The sequence below is a fragment of the Cydia pomonella genome, chromosome 24 (genome assembly GCF_033807575.1).
Source record: "Cydia pomonella isolate Wapato2018A chromosome 24, ilCydPomo1, whole genome shotgun sequence".
Lineage (NCBI taxonomy): Eukaryota > Metazoa > Arthropoda > Insecta > Lepidoptera > Tortricidae > Cydia > Cydia pomonella.
Genome location: NC_084726.1, coordinates 9,237,923 through 9,250,493, shown reverse-complemented (window position 1 = coordinate 9,250,493; position 12,571 = coordinate 9,237,923). Strand labels below are relative to the sequence as shown.

General features: G+C 35.7%; 1 protein-coding gene across 1 annotated transcript; it reads right to left on the bottom strand.

Moving 5' to 3' along the window:
- Positions 1-420: 420 nt before the first annotated feature.
- LOC133530983 (seipin) lies at positions 421-12,527 on the bottom strand. The gene is made up of 8 exons (XM_061869051.1): positions 12,087-12,527; positions 10,072-10,217; positions 9,246-9,330; positions 6,123-6,240; positions 4,642-4,780; positions 3,869-3,954; positions 3,623-3,704; positions 421-2,697 (listed from the first exon to the last, which is right to left on the bottom strand). The coding sequence occupies exons 1-8, from the start codon at positions 12,353-12,355 to the stop codon at positions 2,624-2,626; spliced, it is 999 nt and encodes a 332-aa protein (XP_061725035.1). The 5' UTR covers positions 12,356-12,527; the 3' UTR covers positions 421-2,623.
- Positions 12,528-12,571: the final 44 nt, after the last annotated feature.

Below are 12,571 nucleotides of genomic sequence, written 5' to 3'. Positions count from 1 at the left end.
TATTATAGCCCGTTTTTTTAGCATTAGAAAGAAGGTAAGCGATTTTGACGTGTCTTTTTATTAAAAAACACTTGAAAAATAAGTTACGGCTAATATGTAACAATTATAATCATATACGATTTTACATTCTTTTTTCTTTTATAAGTAATAGTTACTGCTTTAAAAAAAAGCGTTTTTCAATAATAAAGACTTGTAAAGATTGTTCAAATTTTGTCTAATGCTAAAAAAAACTAGCACCATTATTCGTTCGTTCAGTGACATAGTTCGCTAATAATAGATATGACAGAAGAAAGTTATTATTTTCAAATTGTTAACTTTAAGAAAACTCAGCAGTAATTTAATCCATCACAGACCAGCCAACCAACCAAGGCCAGCCAGGCCAGGAATACCAGGTAAGCAGAACAAAGTAAATAACTTAAATATTACTCGAAAGCTTTATTAAAATCTCTCACCGAAAATGTAATATCACAATATATTAAAGTAGACATTATATTCCAAAAACAATAAAATCATTTAAATAACTCTTACACTATAGTAACTAAATAACTTAGAAAGTGTACAACAACTACACATAAGCGTTTTAAATCTTTTATAAAAATGAATGAATAACTTAACAAAACATCGGTCTTAATTTATACCTACGCTAGATTCATAAAGATAACAAAATGAATAGTACATTATTGCAGAGGCCGGGAAAGGGTAATTCGTGGATGAGTTTCGCGTCGTCCGACAAAGTAGACGAATCCACGAATTGCTGTTCCTGCCGAGGCATATATAGTGCTTTTCTCCAAACATGCGAGGAAATCAGGTAAAATAATCATAATTCAAACATCAACCAGCACTCAAATCGAACCTTCACATCAAAAACGTCAAAAACAATTTCCCTCTTTAATTATTTTTTAAAGGTTAAAGGCTCAACTATTCTGCCATTCAGTACCATTCAATATTCGCTCATTCAATATAATATGTATATACTTGTAATATTTTTAACCGGATCAAATAGAGTCAGCCTTATTTCACTATAAGTATAATGGCAAAAGTGCAGTGCAGGTAAGGCAGACAACAATTATTCTGGGTAAGTAAATATACTTTACAACGAATAAGCTATGTCCTTGATACTAAAATGACAATCCGATTGGGCTATATACTGCCCAATCTACCCAAGCCAACTGTCATTTTAATACAAAATTATACAGATTGGTTATTATTTTGTAGATATTTACTTAATATGACAGCTAGTTTATTTTGCAACATGTTATATTAAAAAGATTGAAAAAGTGTGGAGTTGGTATAAATATTAAAAAATTTAGGAAAGTACACTTTATTACACAGAGGTTAAAGCGATTTGGAATGGACAGAGTTATGTAACAATATAGACCAAAAGCTATGAAGACATTTAGTTATACTTTTTTGCATATATCTATTGCTTATTTATATATTTCGCCATGTTATGTTAAGGTTAACCGGGGCCCATTTCTCGAACGATATTAGACTAATATTATGAGTGTGTTGCCATGGTAACTCCTACGATTTGACAGGGGCTCATTTCTCGAACGTTATTAATCTAATATTATTAGTGTGTCGCCATGGTAACCCATGCGATTTGACAGTTCGTGGACTAATAATATTAATCTAATACCGTTCGGGAAATGGGCCCCTGTTCGTGGACTAATAATATTAGTCTAATATCTTCCGAGAAATTGGCCCATGTCAAGTCGTATCAAGTCAAATCGTATGGCCAACACACTAATAATATTAGACTAATATCGTCCGATAAATGGGCCCCTGTAGTGCCAGTAAATATATAATTACTTTTCCCTTAAAAAAAGGAAAATAAAATTATCTAGCCAAACAATTACGCCTATACAAACCAACCTTTTTCCCAATTATCTATATGCTATTGCTATCCTATACCCTTCCAAGATATAAGTAGATTAAATTCTAAAAAATCTACCTACGGAGAGAGCTATGATGTCAGTCTACTTTTGGGTTCTGTTGCTTATACACGACAAAAATATTATTGAATTATATTCATCAGTGTATTTGTGACGTAAATGAATTTTTTACTGTATTTATTTTTTAAATTCCACACATTTTTATAATAGTATACCGTATTGGAATGTATGAAGGTCCATTTTAAACTGTTGTCTATTGCCGACCGTGGCGTTCAAAAGGCTAATAGTTAAAAATAATTATTATAGTTACATGGCAACAAAATATTAAATCCCACGTAGGCTTTTCTTTAATATAAAGTATTAGTGCAATTTTCTGCCGCCAGAGTGGTGCACTAGCACAAAACGTAAACTATATATACTATGGCGTAAACAGTTTTTTGACAGTTTCGTAGATTATTTCCTACGAATAAATATGACATTGATGCATCAAGGCGGTTTTTTTACTATTTGTGCTAGTGGCGCTCCCTATGCAGAGTTTTGCGTAATTTCTTTCTTTATAATAAATATATATTTCATTATTTTTTGATCAAGTATGCAATAGCCAATAAATTTGAATTCTCAAATATCACGTTAATGTTTTATGCTTAATATAAATATTTTTAGCTTCGCCGAATAATTGACACAATGTAGTAAAAAGCCGTACAAAAATACTATAAGCTCCAGTCAGTCTAAGTCTTCTTCGGTTCATCGATGTGTTTCAGCTCCTCCATCAGGCTCTCGTCATCGAGGAACATGGAAGAATCTGGTACAGGTATAAACATTAATGAAAAACAATATAATAGTAACAGTAGTATGAATTTTCTCAAATGATTTTTAGGCCACAGACCCTAATCTAAAAACAAAAGCTATTGTTTATTTTATGCAAGCGGTCAGCTCCCGTATTAGCCACGTGAAAAAGCAACAATGTGCTTTAAAAAGCAGCTGTAAAGTGAGTGTTAAGGTTCAAATCTATGTAATAATATGAGCGCTTGCCTACACTGAGGTGGCCGATCGTCCTACATTACCAAAACATGTTACATGTACATAGATTTGAACCTTGAAACCACTACGATACAGCCGCTTTTTAAACGACATTGTTGCTTTTGCACAAAAGAAACAATGGCTTTTGTAACACTTCAGTAGGCCTTAGGTATGTCTTTGTTTGCGAATTAGCAAATCGACACTGGTTAAAGATACATTGATTGAGTAACATTTGTATAATCTAAGACAATTTCGTGCTTCGAATTTGACAGGTAAACGATATAGCGTTGTATAGGGAGCGTGCATGAACTGTAGGAGGCAGCACAGGAGCCGTCAGATTTTTGGCGCGAGGCGTAAATGTGATGTTTATTGTTCCGATGTAGCCCACAAGATGGCAGAACCTACTATGCACAACGTGTAAATATGCATGTTTATGGTTACGATTCAGGCCACAAGATGGTAGACCCTCCAACGCGCACGGTCCCTATAGCTCCATAAATTTTGCGGTAACTCTGACTGTCAAAAGTTGACGTTTGACAATCGAGTGACCGCAAAACATGGCGCAGTACAGCGCCATCTTTTTTGGATGTCAAACTAAAGTTTTTTTTCTTTGACTTTGGCTCTCTATTACAATTAATTCTCTTTAACTAAATAAATCCTAATTCACATATGCAATTATCACGTAAATAAATACAATGAAAACATACCTGTTCTCTCCAATTTAACTTTCTTTAAGTATTTCTTTTCGTCGTCCGGGTCGGTTTCGGTTTTGATGTCGCCAAATTTGCTCTAAAACAAAACATAGCATATCACCTTTCTACCAAGGAATTTAAGACGTATTTCTGCAACGGGATTAAAAATTGCAATTGTTCTCTGTGAAGCTTGGAATTGGTTCGAAACGTTCCAAATTTAAGTCATCAAGGTAAATATGTGATAAAATCGTTATAATTTACCTTTACGAAGTCTGGCAATCCGTCCTGTAGATGATACCAGCTCAATATAAATATGAGCGACACGAAAAATAGATTCGTACTGATACCTGAAAAAGATATTAATATAAAGTAAGATAGGCATAGAGTTGATTATCGTAGGTATGAGATTTGTTTATGAATAAGAGAGTAATTTCATGGATTCAGGAAAATTATAGATTGTCTAATGTTATCTAATCTTGTCTGATTTAATTTCTTGTCTTTTAATTATTTATATAAGAATTCAAGTCTTGGAGACCCTCTACATCTCTAAGGATAATTTAATGTTTTTTTTATCTCTGACACTTAGAGAGTATTTGAGACTTATACATCTCTAAAGAATTTTAGTATTAGTTGGTTTTATTTTTTTATTATAGTTTTTTTTTTGTGTAATTTGACATTTAGTGACAGTATACATCTCTAATAAAGTATATATTATTTCGTCATTTCCATATTCGTAATTGTAATATTTTGTAATTTTTATTGTTTGTAAATATTGACATGTACTGGTCACTACCCTGTGGCTTATTTTCTGAATAAATGTTTGATATTTGTTAGCGCTTGACAACATAGCGTATACTAATTTACGAGGCCAATTCGGGTCTAAACCATAAATAACTGTAAACTGACCAATGCCGAGTCGTGGATAAAGGTACATGCAGTACCGGAGCCCGGTGAAGTGGGCTTCTATTTGTAGCTCGCAGGCGTATATTTGTGACCTTATACACTCGACATAAGGTTCAAAATGGCAAACTAACCGATGGCAGCCGAGAGTCGTGGGTAATTGTACATGCAGTACCGGAGCCCGGTGAAGTGGGCTTCTATTTGTAGCTCGCAGGCGTATATTTGAGCGTGTCTGGATTGTAGTTCGACGTAGGCGTCAGTCACTGGTAAATTCTGGGGATAGAAAATATGAGGGTTATAGGTTATAGGTATTCGCGGGCTGGGTTTCCGCAACTCGACGTCATATTATCGCGCCTATTTTGCGTGATGGGTTGTTGGCACTACTCTTGCCAACCTAACTCTACCAAGAAGCCTAGCAGACCCTTGATGTTGCCGACGACTTCTGGGAGAGACCTCGGCGAACCGAGGTATTGTGCCCGGTACTCTGCCAACCCTGGGCATTCAGGAATGACGTGGGCGGCTGTCTCCTCTGCCTCCATGCACGCCCCGTAGGGTTAATATGTGTTTGTTTAGTGGGGCGTGGCCGGTTATGGCCCCAGGCAAAAGCCGGAGCTGTGGCCTCTTCAGCTGTCTCAGCCTCCTCGATAAATCGGGGTCGAGTGTCCGGAGGGCTTCCTTCGCCTGCCTGCACGTGCCTAGGTTAGACTAGTACTGTTGGTGTTTTACCTTGGTGTTGTGTCGCAGCATGTTCAAATATGAGGGTTAAACGGTTAAATATATACAAATCTTTATTATCCCTACTGTACCCTACGCGTCGAATGATGGTTCGATTGTCCCTATGACAGTTCTTTCAAGTGTCTTAGTTGGGCTTAAGTTAAAAAATTGTGCTTAACTACAAAACTAACTTTTATACTTACAAAAAATGTCCACAGACATGACAGCTACTCCATATAAAAATGAACCATCATTCGATGCGAGAGGTACAATATTATACACGCGAAAGTAACTCGAGAGAGATCACAGAGATGAAGATGACACAGGGATGTGATCTTTTGATCGCCATAGTCGGCCATCGCCATAGAGAAATAAGTAAGCATAGTACATCAGTTTTCTTACCAACGCTTATTATTTTTGGGGTCGACATCTAGCATCAAGTAGCCGATTTATCAGTACCGCTACTAGATACTAGATGTCACGAGTGTCGCGACGACGAAAAGTGTATTGCTCAACAATTTACAACTAGTATTACAAGTAGAAGGAGTTGATAATAGAGCATTAGACTTTTCGTTCGTCGCGACATCTATTGTCAAGTAGCAGTACTGATAAATCCGCTACTTGACGCTAGATGTCGACTGCAAAAATAATAAGCGCTTTGGTAAGAAAACTGATGTATAGAGTGAGCACTCTATGCTTACTTATTTCTCTACGGCTATGGCCGACAAAGGATACAGTATAAATGAACCATAATGTCTTCTAATAAAGTTTACTATTGGTTGTTAACACAAAATAGTAATAACAACGTTACGCTTGTATGTGTTCTTGCAAATCTCAAGTAGCGTTTATCGCGCGACTAAATCCCGATTATCATATATGACACGTCACTGCCTGTCCCAACCTGGTCGTCCTCGAAGTCGCTGAACAGCTCGACGTGCAGTTGCTGGCGCTCCTCGTTCACCCCGGTCAAGAGTAGAGGAGCGAACACGACGGTTCGGATAAATTCGTGTAGACAAGACCTGTCAAAATCAATGATATAAAGCAAGGGCCTGACACTCTTTGATAGAGAAAGATAGTCTTATTGCGATTCCTATAAGAGGAAAGAGAAAATAGTGCAATGCTTTGTCTTTATCACCGACCGGGTTTTTTTTCATGGTCGGGTTATGGCAGCTTAGGAAGGAGGGTGATGGCGATATACAGAAATGTATAAGAGTGAAAGAGACAAAATCCCGCAAGATGCCATACATTAAACTGTCAATCATATTGTCAAGAGTGCTAGTAAACAACGTGGTTTTCTTATTGTAGAAGTTTTATAAAGTGAATGATTGTGTTTATTAAGTATTTAATGGAGGTGTAAGAAGTTTTTACGTACAATTAACATGGTAGGGTGTTCAGTGGTTGCCTACAAAAGCAATAACTTGCGAAAATAAGCGGGTGTAACATTTCATGCGTAAGTACAAGTTTTTCGTATTTTGATCATGTATTTCTTTCTCAAATCTCACAGGAACCAAGTTACTGAGTTACATCATTACTTGGATTATGAAAAACTTGATAAAATAGGAGATATCAGTCAATTATTGCTAAAAATAAAACAGAAAGTTTGGTTATGTAAACCAGTCAAATTCAGTAGTATTTTATTTAGGGTTGCAAACAAATAGAAAAAAAAGTCCCCTGCAATTACCCCTTATTCCGGGAGTTTCAAGCTATTTGATATTTCCAGCTCTCCGACGGAGGATGAAATTGTTAAAGAATGGATTGCGGGAACTGGAAAATCAAATTGGATGCCTCACAAATACTCGCGTATTTGTTCCAAACATTTTGAACAACATTGTGTCCGCAAACTGGGCAAACGAACTTTCATCGAAAAGTTTTCTTTTCCAACCTTGTTCATACACTTAAGTTGGCTGTTATTAAATAAGTAATAGTAACTAGTGGGAATAACCCGTTACACTATACACTATTAGAGTTGGTACATCTTAACATAGGTCTCACAGTGTTTTGAAGTATTTATTTGGGTTCTTTGTACACGGGTCGTCTACGGGTTTTAATGGTATTAAACTCTAACTAATTATTGGGGGTAATTTCTGGGACTTAAAAATCCTACCTATTACCAGTGGGAATTTTATTTCCCAGTAGTTACCAGTGGTAAAAGGTGGGAATAAAATTAGTGTAACTACCTGTGGTAAAAGGTGGACAAAAGTTCCTAGTAGTTACCACTAGTAACAACTTGGTGGTAACTAGCAGGAATAACCCTATATAAGACCACAGACTTAAATTTTTAAATTATTTCTTGGAGGCTTGGTACATGGGATTACGGATTATATGAGTATTAAACTCTAAAATAATATATTTATTAAAATTGATTAATACTACTTCGCAGGAGAGGAGAGAGAAAATTCTTTTCTTCATCATGTCATGGAAATCGTCCATTCGTGCACGTCGTCATCGTGGCATTCTGAAGCTATTATTGAACTTCATATAATTGATCCACAGGTTACAAGTGTATGTGTAAATAAAGTTTTCTTGACCCCCACAGTATGTACAACGCGCAACACGTAAGATTTTTTATTTAAACATAAATATTCGGTTTTAAGTAACAGTTTTAATGTAAATGACCATGTTAACTTAAAATCATATACTGCGAATCAATATTATAGCTATAAATGTCAGTGCGCTGTGTTCCTTTTCAATATCCGCATCGTCCTTTAGATTTTTAGTAATTATATGTCCTAGGTATTAAAAAATGAACACTCTGCTCAAGGCAAAACCACCGCGTGTCACCGGTTCAACTATCGGTAGGATTACCTGCTCGGAAGATGAGTATCTTACGTTTTTAGTAATATTGATGAGCCAATGAGAATCTGCATACGTGTCATACACCTTTCAATCAATCAATTTTTTCAAAAATTCAATTTATTTGTGTTGTTCTCAAGTAAAAGGTACCGCATTGTCGCTTATCATAAGGACGCTCTTACAAGTTATTCGTATAGAGAGCAAGCAAATTGTATCCTTATGGTAAGCGACTATGTGGTACCTTTTACTTGAGAACGACACATTTAATTATTATTTCTAGTAAGTACAGTTATAATAATATAAGTTTTGAATAAAGAAATTACCTCTTTTGATAGTTTATCCTTTTTATTCCAACAATCACCTAATCTTATATCAACTCAAAACTTCATATAGGTAAGTAAGGCTTACTTACAAATTACTACAAAAACAAATAAACCGACTACTAGTTGCGATTATGTTCGTGATTTCTCTTGTGATACTTCGCAAGTTAGGGAGTCAAAATGGCGACTCACTCATTACGTAATTTAAGTACTTGTTGCATCGTTTTCCTATTACATTTTAGGGTAATTTTTTGCGACCATGGTATCCCCATATTATGATGTCATGATGACGTCATATATGTCTTTCTCTTACCCCTGGTCGCTCGACTTCTTGTCTAGTTATATTGTATGTCTATGATATAAAGGTACTGTTACACATGCTCTAAAATAGCATGCTAAAAAGCATGCTACTGAGTATGCTCAATACGAGCATGCTTATGGGCAGTTTACATTTGCTAGCAATGAGCATGCTAGTTTTAACATTTTACTACTACGATACTAGCATGCTCAATAAGCAAACCTGTTCACACGCGCTAAAAGCACGCCCCCCTCCACCCGCGCTGCAGGTAGCATGACCAAAAATCGCACGACCGTTGATTTTTGAGCAATCTCAAAATGAGCATGCTCATTATTAGCAATGTTTAGACACACATGCTACTAAGTAGCAATTGCTCAATAGTAGCATGCTTTCGTGCTAGTAATCAGCATGTGTAACAGTACCTTTACTTTACAGACATATCAACTTAATATTTTTTAAGGTTAGGTGGTTAAACAATTTTATTTCGGGTAGTTAGAATACTCATATATAGTCTGGCCACAGTCTGGCAAACACAGTCAAACACGCCCGCGACTGTCAGTTTACTATCTTATTCTAGATACGAGTATAACTTGCGAATGTTGTGATCACTGACCTGTGTCTAAGCATAGCGGATCTGCACGAGGACGACACTAGGACTCCGCCCTTAGCCCTCATCTGAGCACACACCATGAACATACCTGCAAATTAGCATTTGAAGAGTCTATAAAAACAATAAGAGGTTTTCATTTTATTTTTAGTATTTAAAAAACAAGCATTAGTAATGAGATTCATTATCATCTTCCTACTGTTTTGCCGGCTTTTTTTGCCACGTCTAAGGATCCGTGCCGCTACCTAATCTTGAACGATTGAACATCACCCCAGAGGGAAAACAAGGATTTATTGGGCAATTACCTCGCGCGTATGTTCGCTCTGTGTGGACCCGCCTATTGGGGAAGGGACTGATCAGGTTTTCTCACAGTGTTTCTTTCGTAAAAAAAAAGGAATAATAATCAAATATGTATGTTCCGAAATACTCATTGGTACAAGTCAGGGTTTGAATTCGACTTTTGGTTTGCAATTAGCACGCCTAACCACTAGGCTACCAATGTAAATCATTAGAAAGAATATTGATTATCATTATACTCTGTAGGTATTTAAATAATAGTAAACAAAATCTACCCTCAAATGGCTCCTTAAGCCAGTTGAGGGTAGATGAAAACATTACATGATCAAATAATGTAGGTTAAAGTCAGAACGTTCAGTCTGTGACTGAATGTGAATCTAGGCGGTTTTGTATTTGGTTGGTTAACTAATAAATGTTGTAACTACCCGAAAATGTACAAATTGTTTGTTTTCTTTTATTTAAATACCTAAAGATACCTAGTATAGTAAAAGTTTTTAGAATACATATGTCAAACTTTAGAAAGTAATCACCATACCCAGTTCTTTGTTGATGGGCGACTCCGGCATATCAAGCACGAGCCGCACGCGGTAGGGCTGCCCCGACATTAGCATCTGACTATATTTGGTGAGCTGGACGTGGGCTGACGGGAATGAACACAGGCCCATTTGCTCGTCGCATGACCTGAAAAATTGAATTCTTTGAAGTGACTTCTTTCTATTTTCTAGACAATTTATTTTCAACTTTTGTACAATAATTAAGTGTTCCAAATTCAAACAAAATAAGTGCTCCCAGGTCTCAGGCGGCTATGTATTTTTGTGCTGGAGTAATTTTCAAAATACCTATGTCATAAACTCAGAAACCTAGGCGGCTCTTTAGTTTTAAAAGCTTGACAACAATTGCCAGTAAATGACTGTAAAATTTGTAACTTTATTAGACAAGCAACGCTATAAGCAACTCAAATGTACTGTGCGTAGCTTGAGAACGTGAAATATTGTAAGGCCACACAAGAAGTTTTAAAAATATAATTATATTTTTGTTAATCAAAACCTTTTTTGACCAAATTAGAGAATACATACAGATCAGATTTTAATTTACATGCTAACCATAAAATTAAACTCAAATGTAAAGGTGACTACAGGCTCAATAACCATAGCTGCCAAGAGCGGAACTCAGCGGATTCCTTAACCGTTTGTTAATTGTTCTTACATAACATTTGACAAACTATCTGTTTATATAATTAATAACTACTACAGGGATAGAAATAGGAGATAGGTAAGAGCTCAAGTTAAGTACCCCCCTACAGTCATTTAACAAGTAATTTGTTGAGTTTTGCGAGGGTATGACTATATTTAAGCCCCCATTCAATATTTATTTTATTCTGTTTTTAGTATTTTTTGCTATAGCGGCAACAGAAATACATAATCTGTAGAAATTTCAACTGGCTAACTATCACGGTTCATGAGATACAGCCTGGTGACAGACGGACGGACGGACAGACGGACGGACAGCGAAGTCTCAGTAATAGGGTCCCGTTTGACCCTTTGGGTATGGAACCCTAAAAATCACAAATATTTTTTAAAATAGAGGGAAATTGTGTATTGAGAAATATTTTTCAATATATCTGCAAATAGGGTATATTAATAGAGAAGGGATAACTTTTAGAATTCAGATAAGAGTCAATGAACTAGACAGTTATTTTAAGTAAAAAAACATACTAAGAGCTGCGGATATAAATATTCCTTCACTGTGCAGTTCATTTTTGCATATTTGTCTATATATGCTATGTATGTAATCTCCAAAGCGTTTAAGTATTAGACAATAGAAGTGACAGGGTAATGTATCTAAGGTTAATGATCAAGATTAGAGGTTGAGAGAGATCAGTTTTAATATACTCACACACATATGTGGTCCAGAATGAGCTGATATTGATATTGTTTTATTCCTAACACTTTATACTTAAACATTTCTAGCAAGCTAGCAATATAACCAAATTATATCTAAAATACAAGGTTGTTGGCTCGCGTAATACAGGCTTCGGGGCGACCAGAGGGCTGGCCACTGTTTTGTTCAGCGTATAAGAATCGCCATACAGCGGCGAAATATGGCAAGCCTTCTAGGCACCTTGCTCATTGATGGCGATTTGGGCCAAATTTTATATTTTTAGTTTAAGTTCTTAGTAGGTTTTATTATGTTTGTTTATTTCTTTTTTTTTTGGATATTAAAATTTTATACTTAAGTATTAGAACATTTCACCTTAAATAAGTATAGCAAGGTTTTTAAAACCAAAAATAATAAAACATTGAAATGCATGGATGTTTCCCTTTATGAAATGTAGTTAAATGTAAGACTTTTGCTTTAATTATTTGATTGAGTTTAGTGGTATCCGAAGACAATTAGAAAATGTTTCCATTAAAAAATTTGAGCTACTTGTTTACAACTTACAACAAAATTACTGGATAGTTGAGTTAGCAACATTCCAATATTTTAAATTTTAACCACATTTAGGACTACTTATATCAAAGCATTATGTTTGAATATTTATTTACTTACTTGAACTGTAGATGTACGGGCCTCATATGCGTTACGTTTGGCATGTAAGTATAGTAAAACACCACATACATAAATATGGACACCCACAAAATCGCAGTAACGAACACGGATATGATTCCAGCCCTATACAGTAACTCTTTCACGCTGTTTATTCCTTCTTCTGTCTTCTTCTTATATCCCAAGTACTGATGTAGCACAAACGCTTCTACAGGATTACGTACGAATTCACGAAAAATGTGAAATGGGTTCACATAATTTAATATCGCCATAGTTTTTCTAACTAATTTGTGGACTCTGTTATCTAAACTCCGGTCAAGGAAACGGAACTAGAACAGTGTTTAAGATAATTACCGATTTATTGCATCGCCGATAATAAGCAATCGACTAGTGATGATAAAAGTAGAAAGAAAACAAAGCCACCGGCTGATAAGTTGAACTGTCAAAAAGGTCGATTCCGTCAGTTTGACATTACGTTCCTTTTTTAA

What these genes read in the sequence shown, in the direction of transcription:
- LOC133530983 (XM_061869051.1), bottom strand. Translation starts at nt 12,355, where the DNA reads ATGGCGATATTAAATTATGTGAACCCATTTCACATTTTTCGTGAATTC. An exon ending in GCGACTTCGAGGACGACCAG is followed by an intron (nt 4,781 to 6,122) that starts GTTGGGACAGGC and finishes TTCTATCCCCAG; the next exon opens with AATTTACCAGTGACTGACGC. An exon ending in GATTGCCAGACTTCGTAAAG is followed by an intron (nt 3,705 to 3,868) that starts GTAAATTATAAC and finishes GTTTTGTTTTAG; the next exon opens with AGCAAATTTGGCGACATCAA.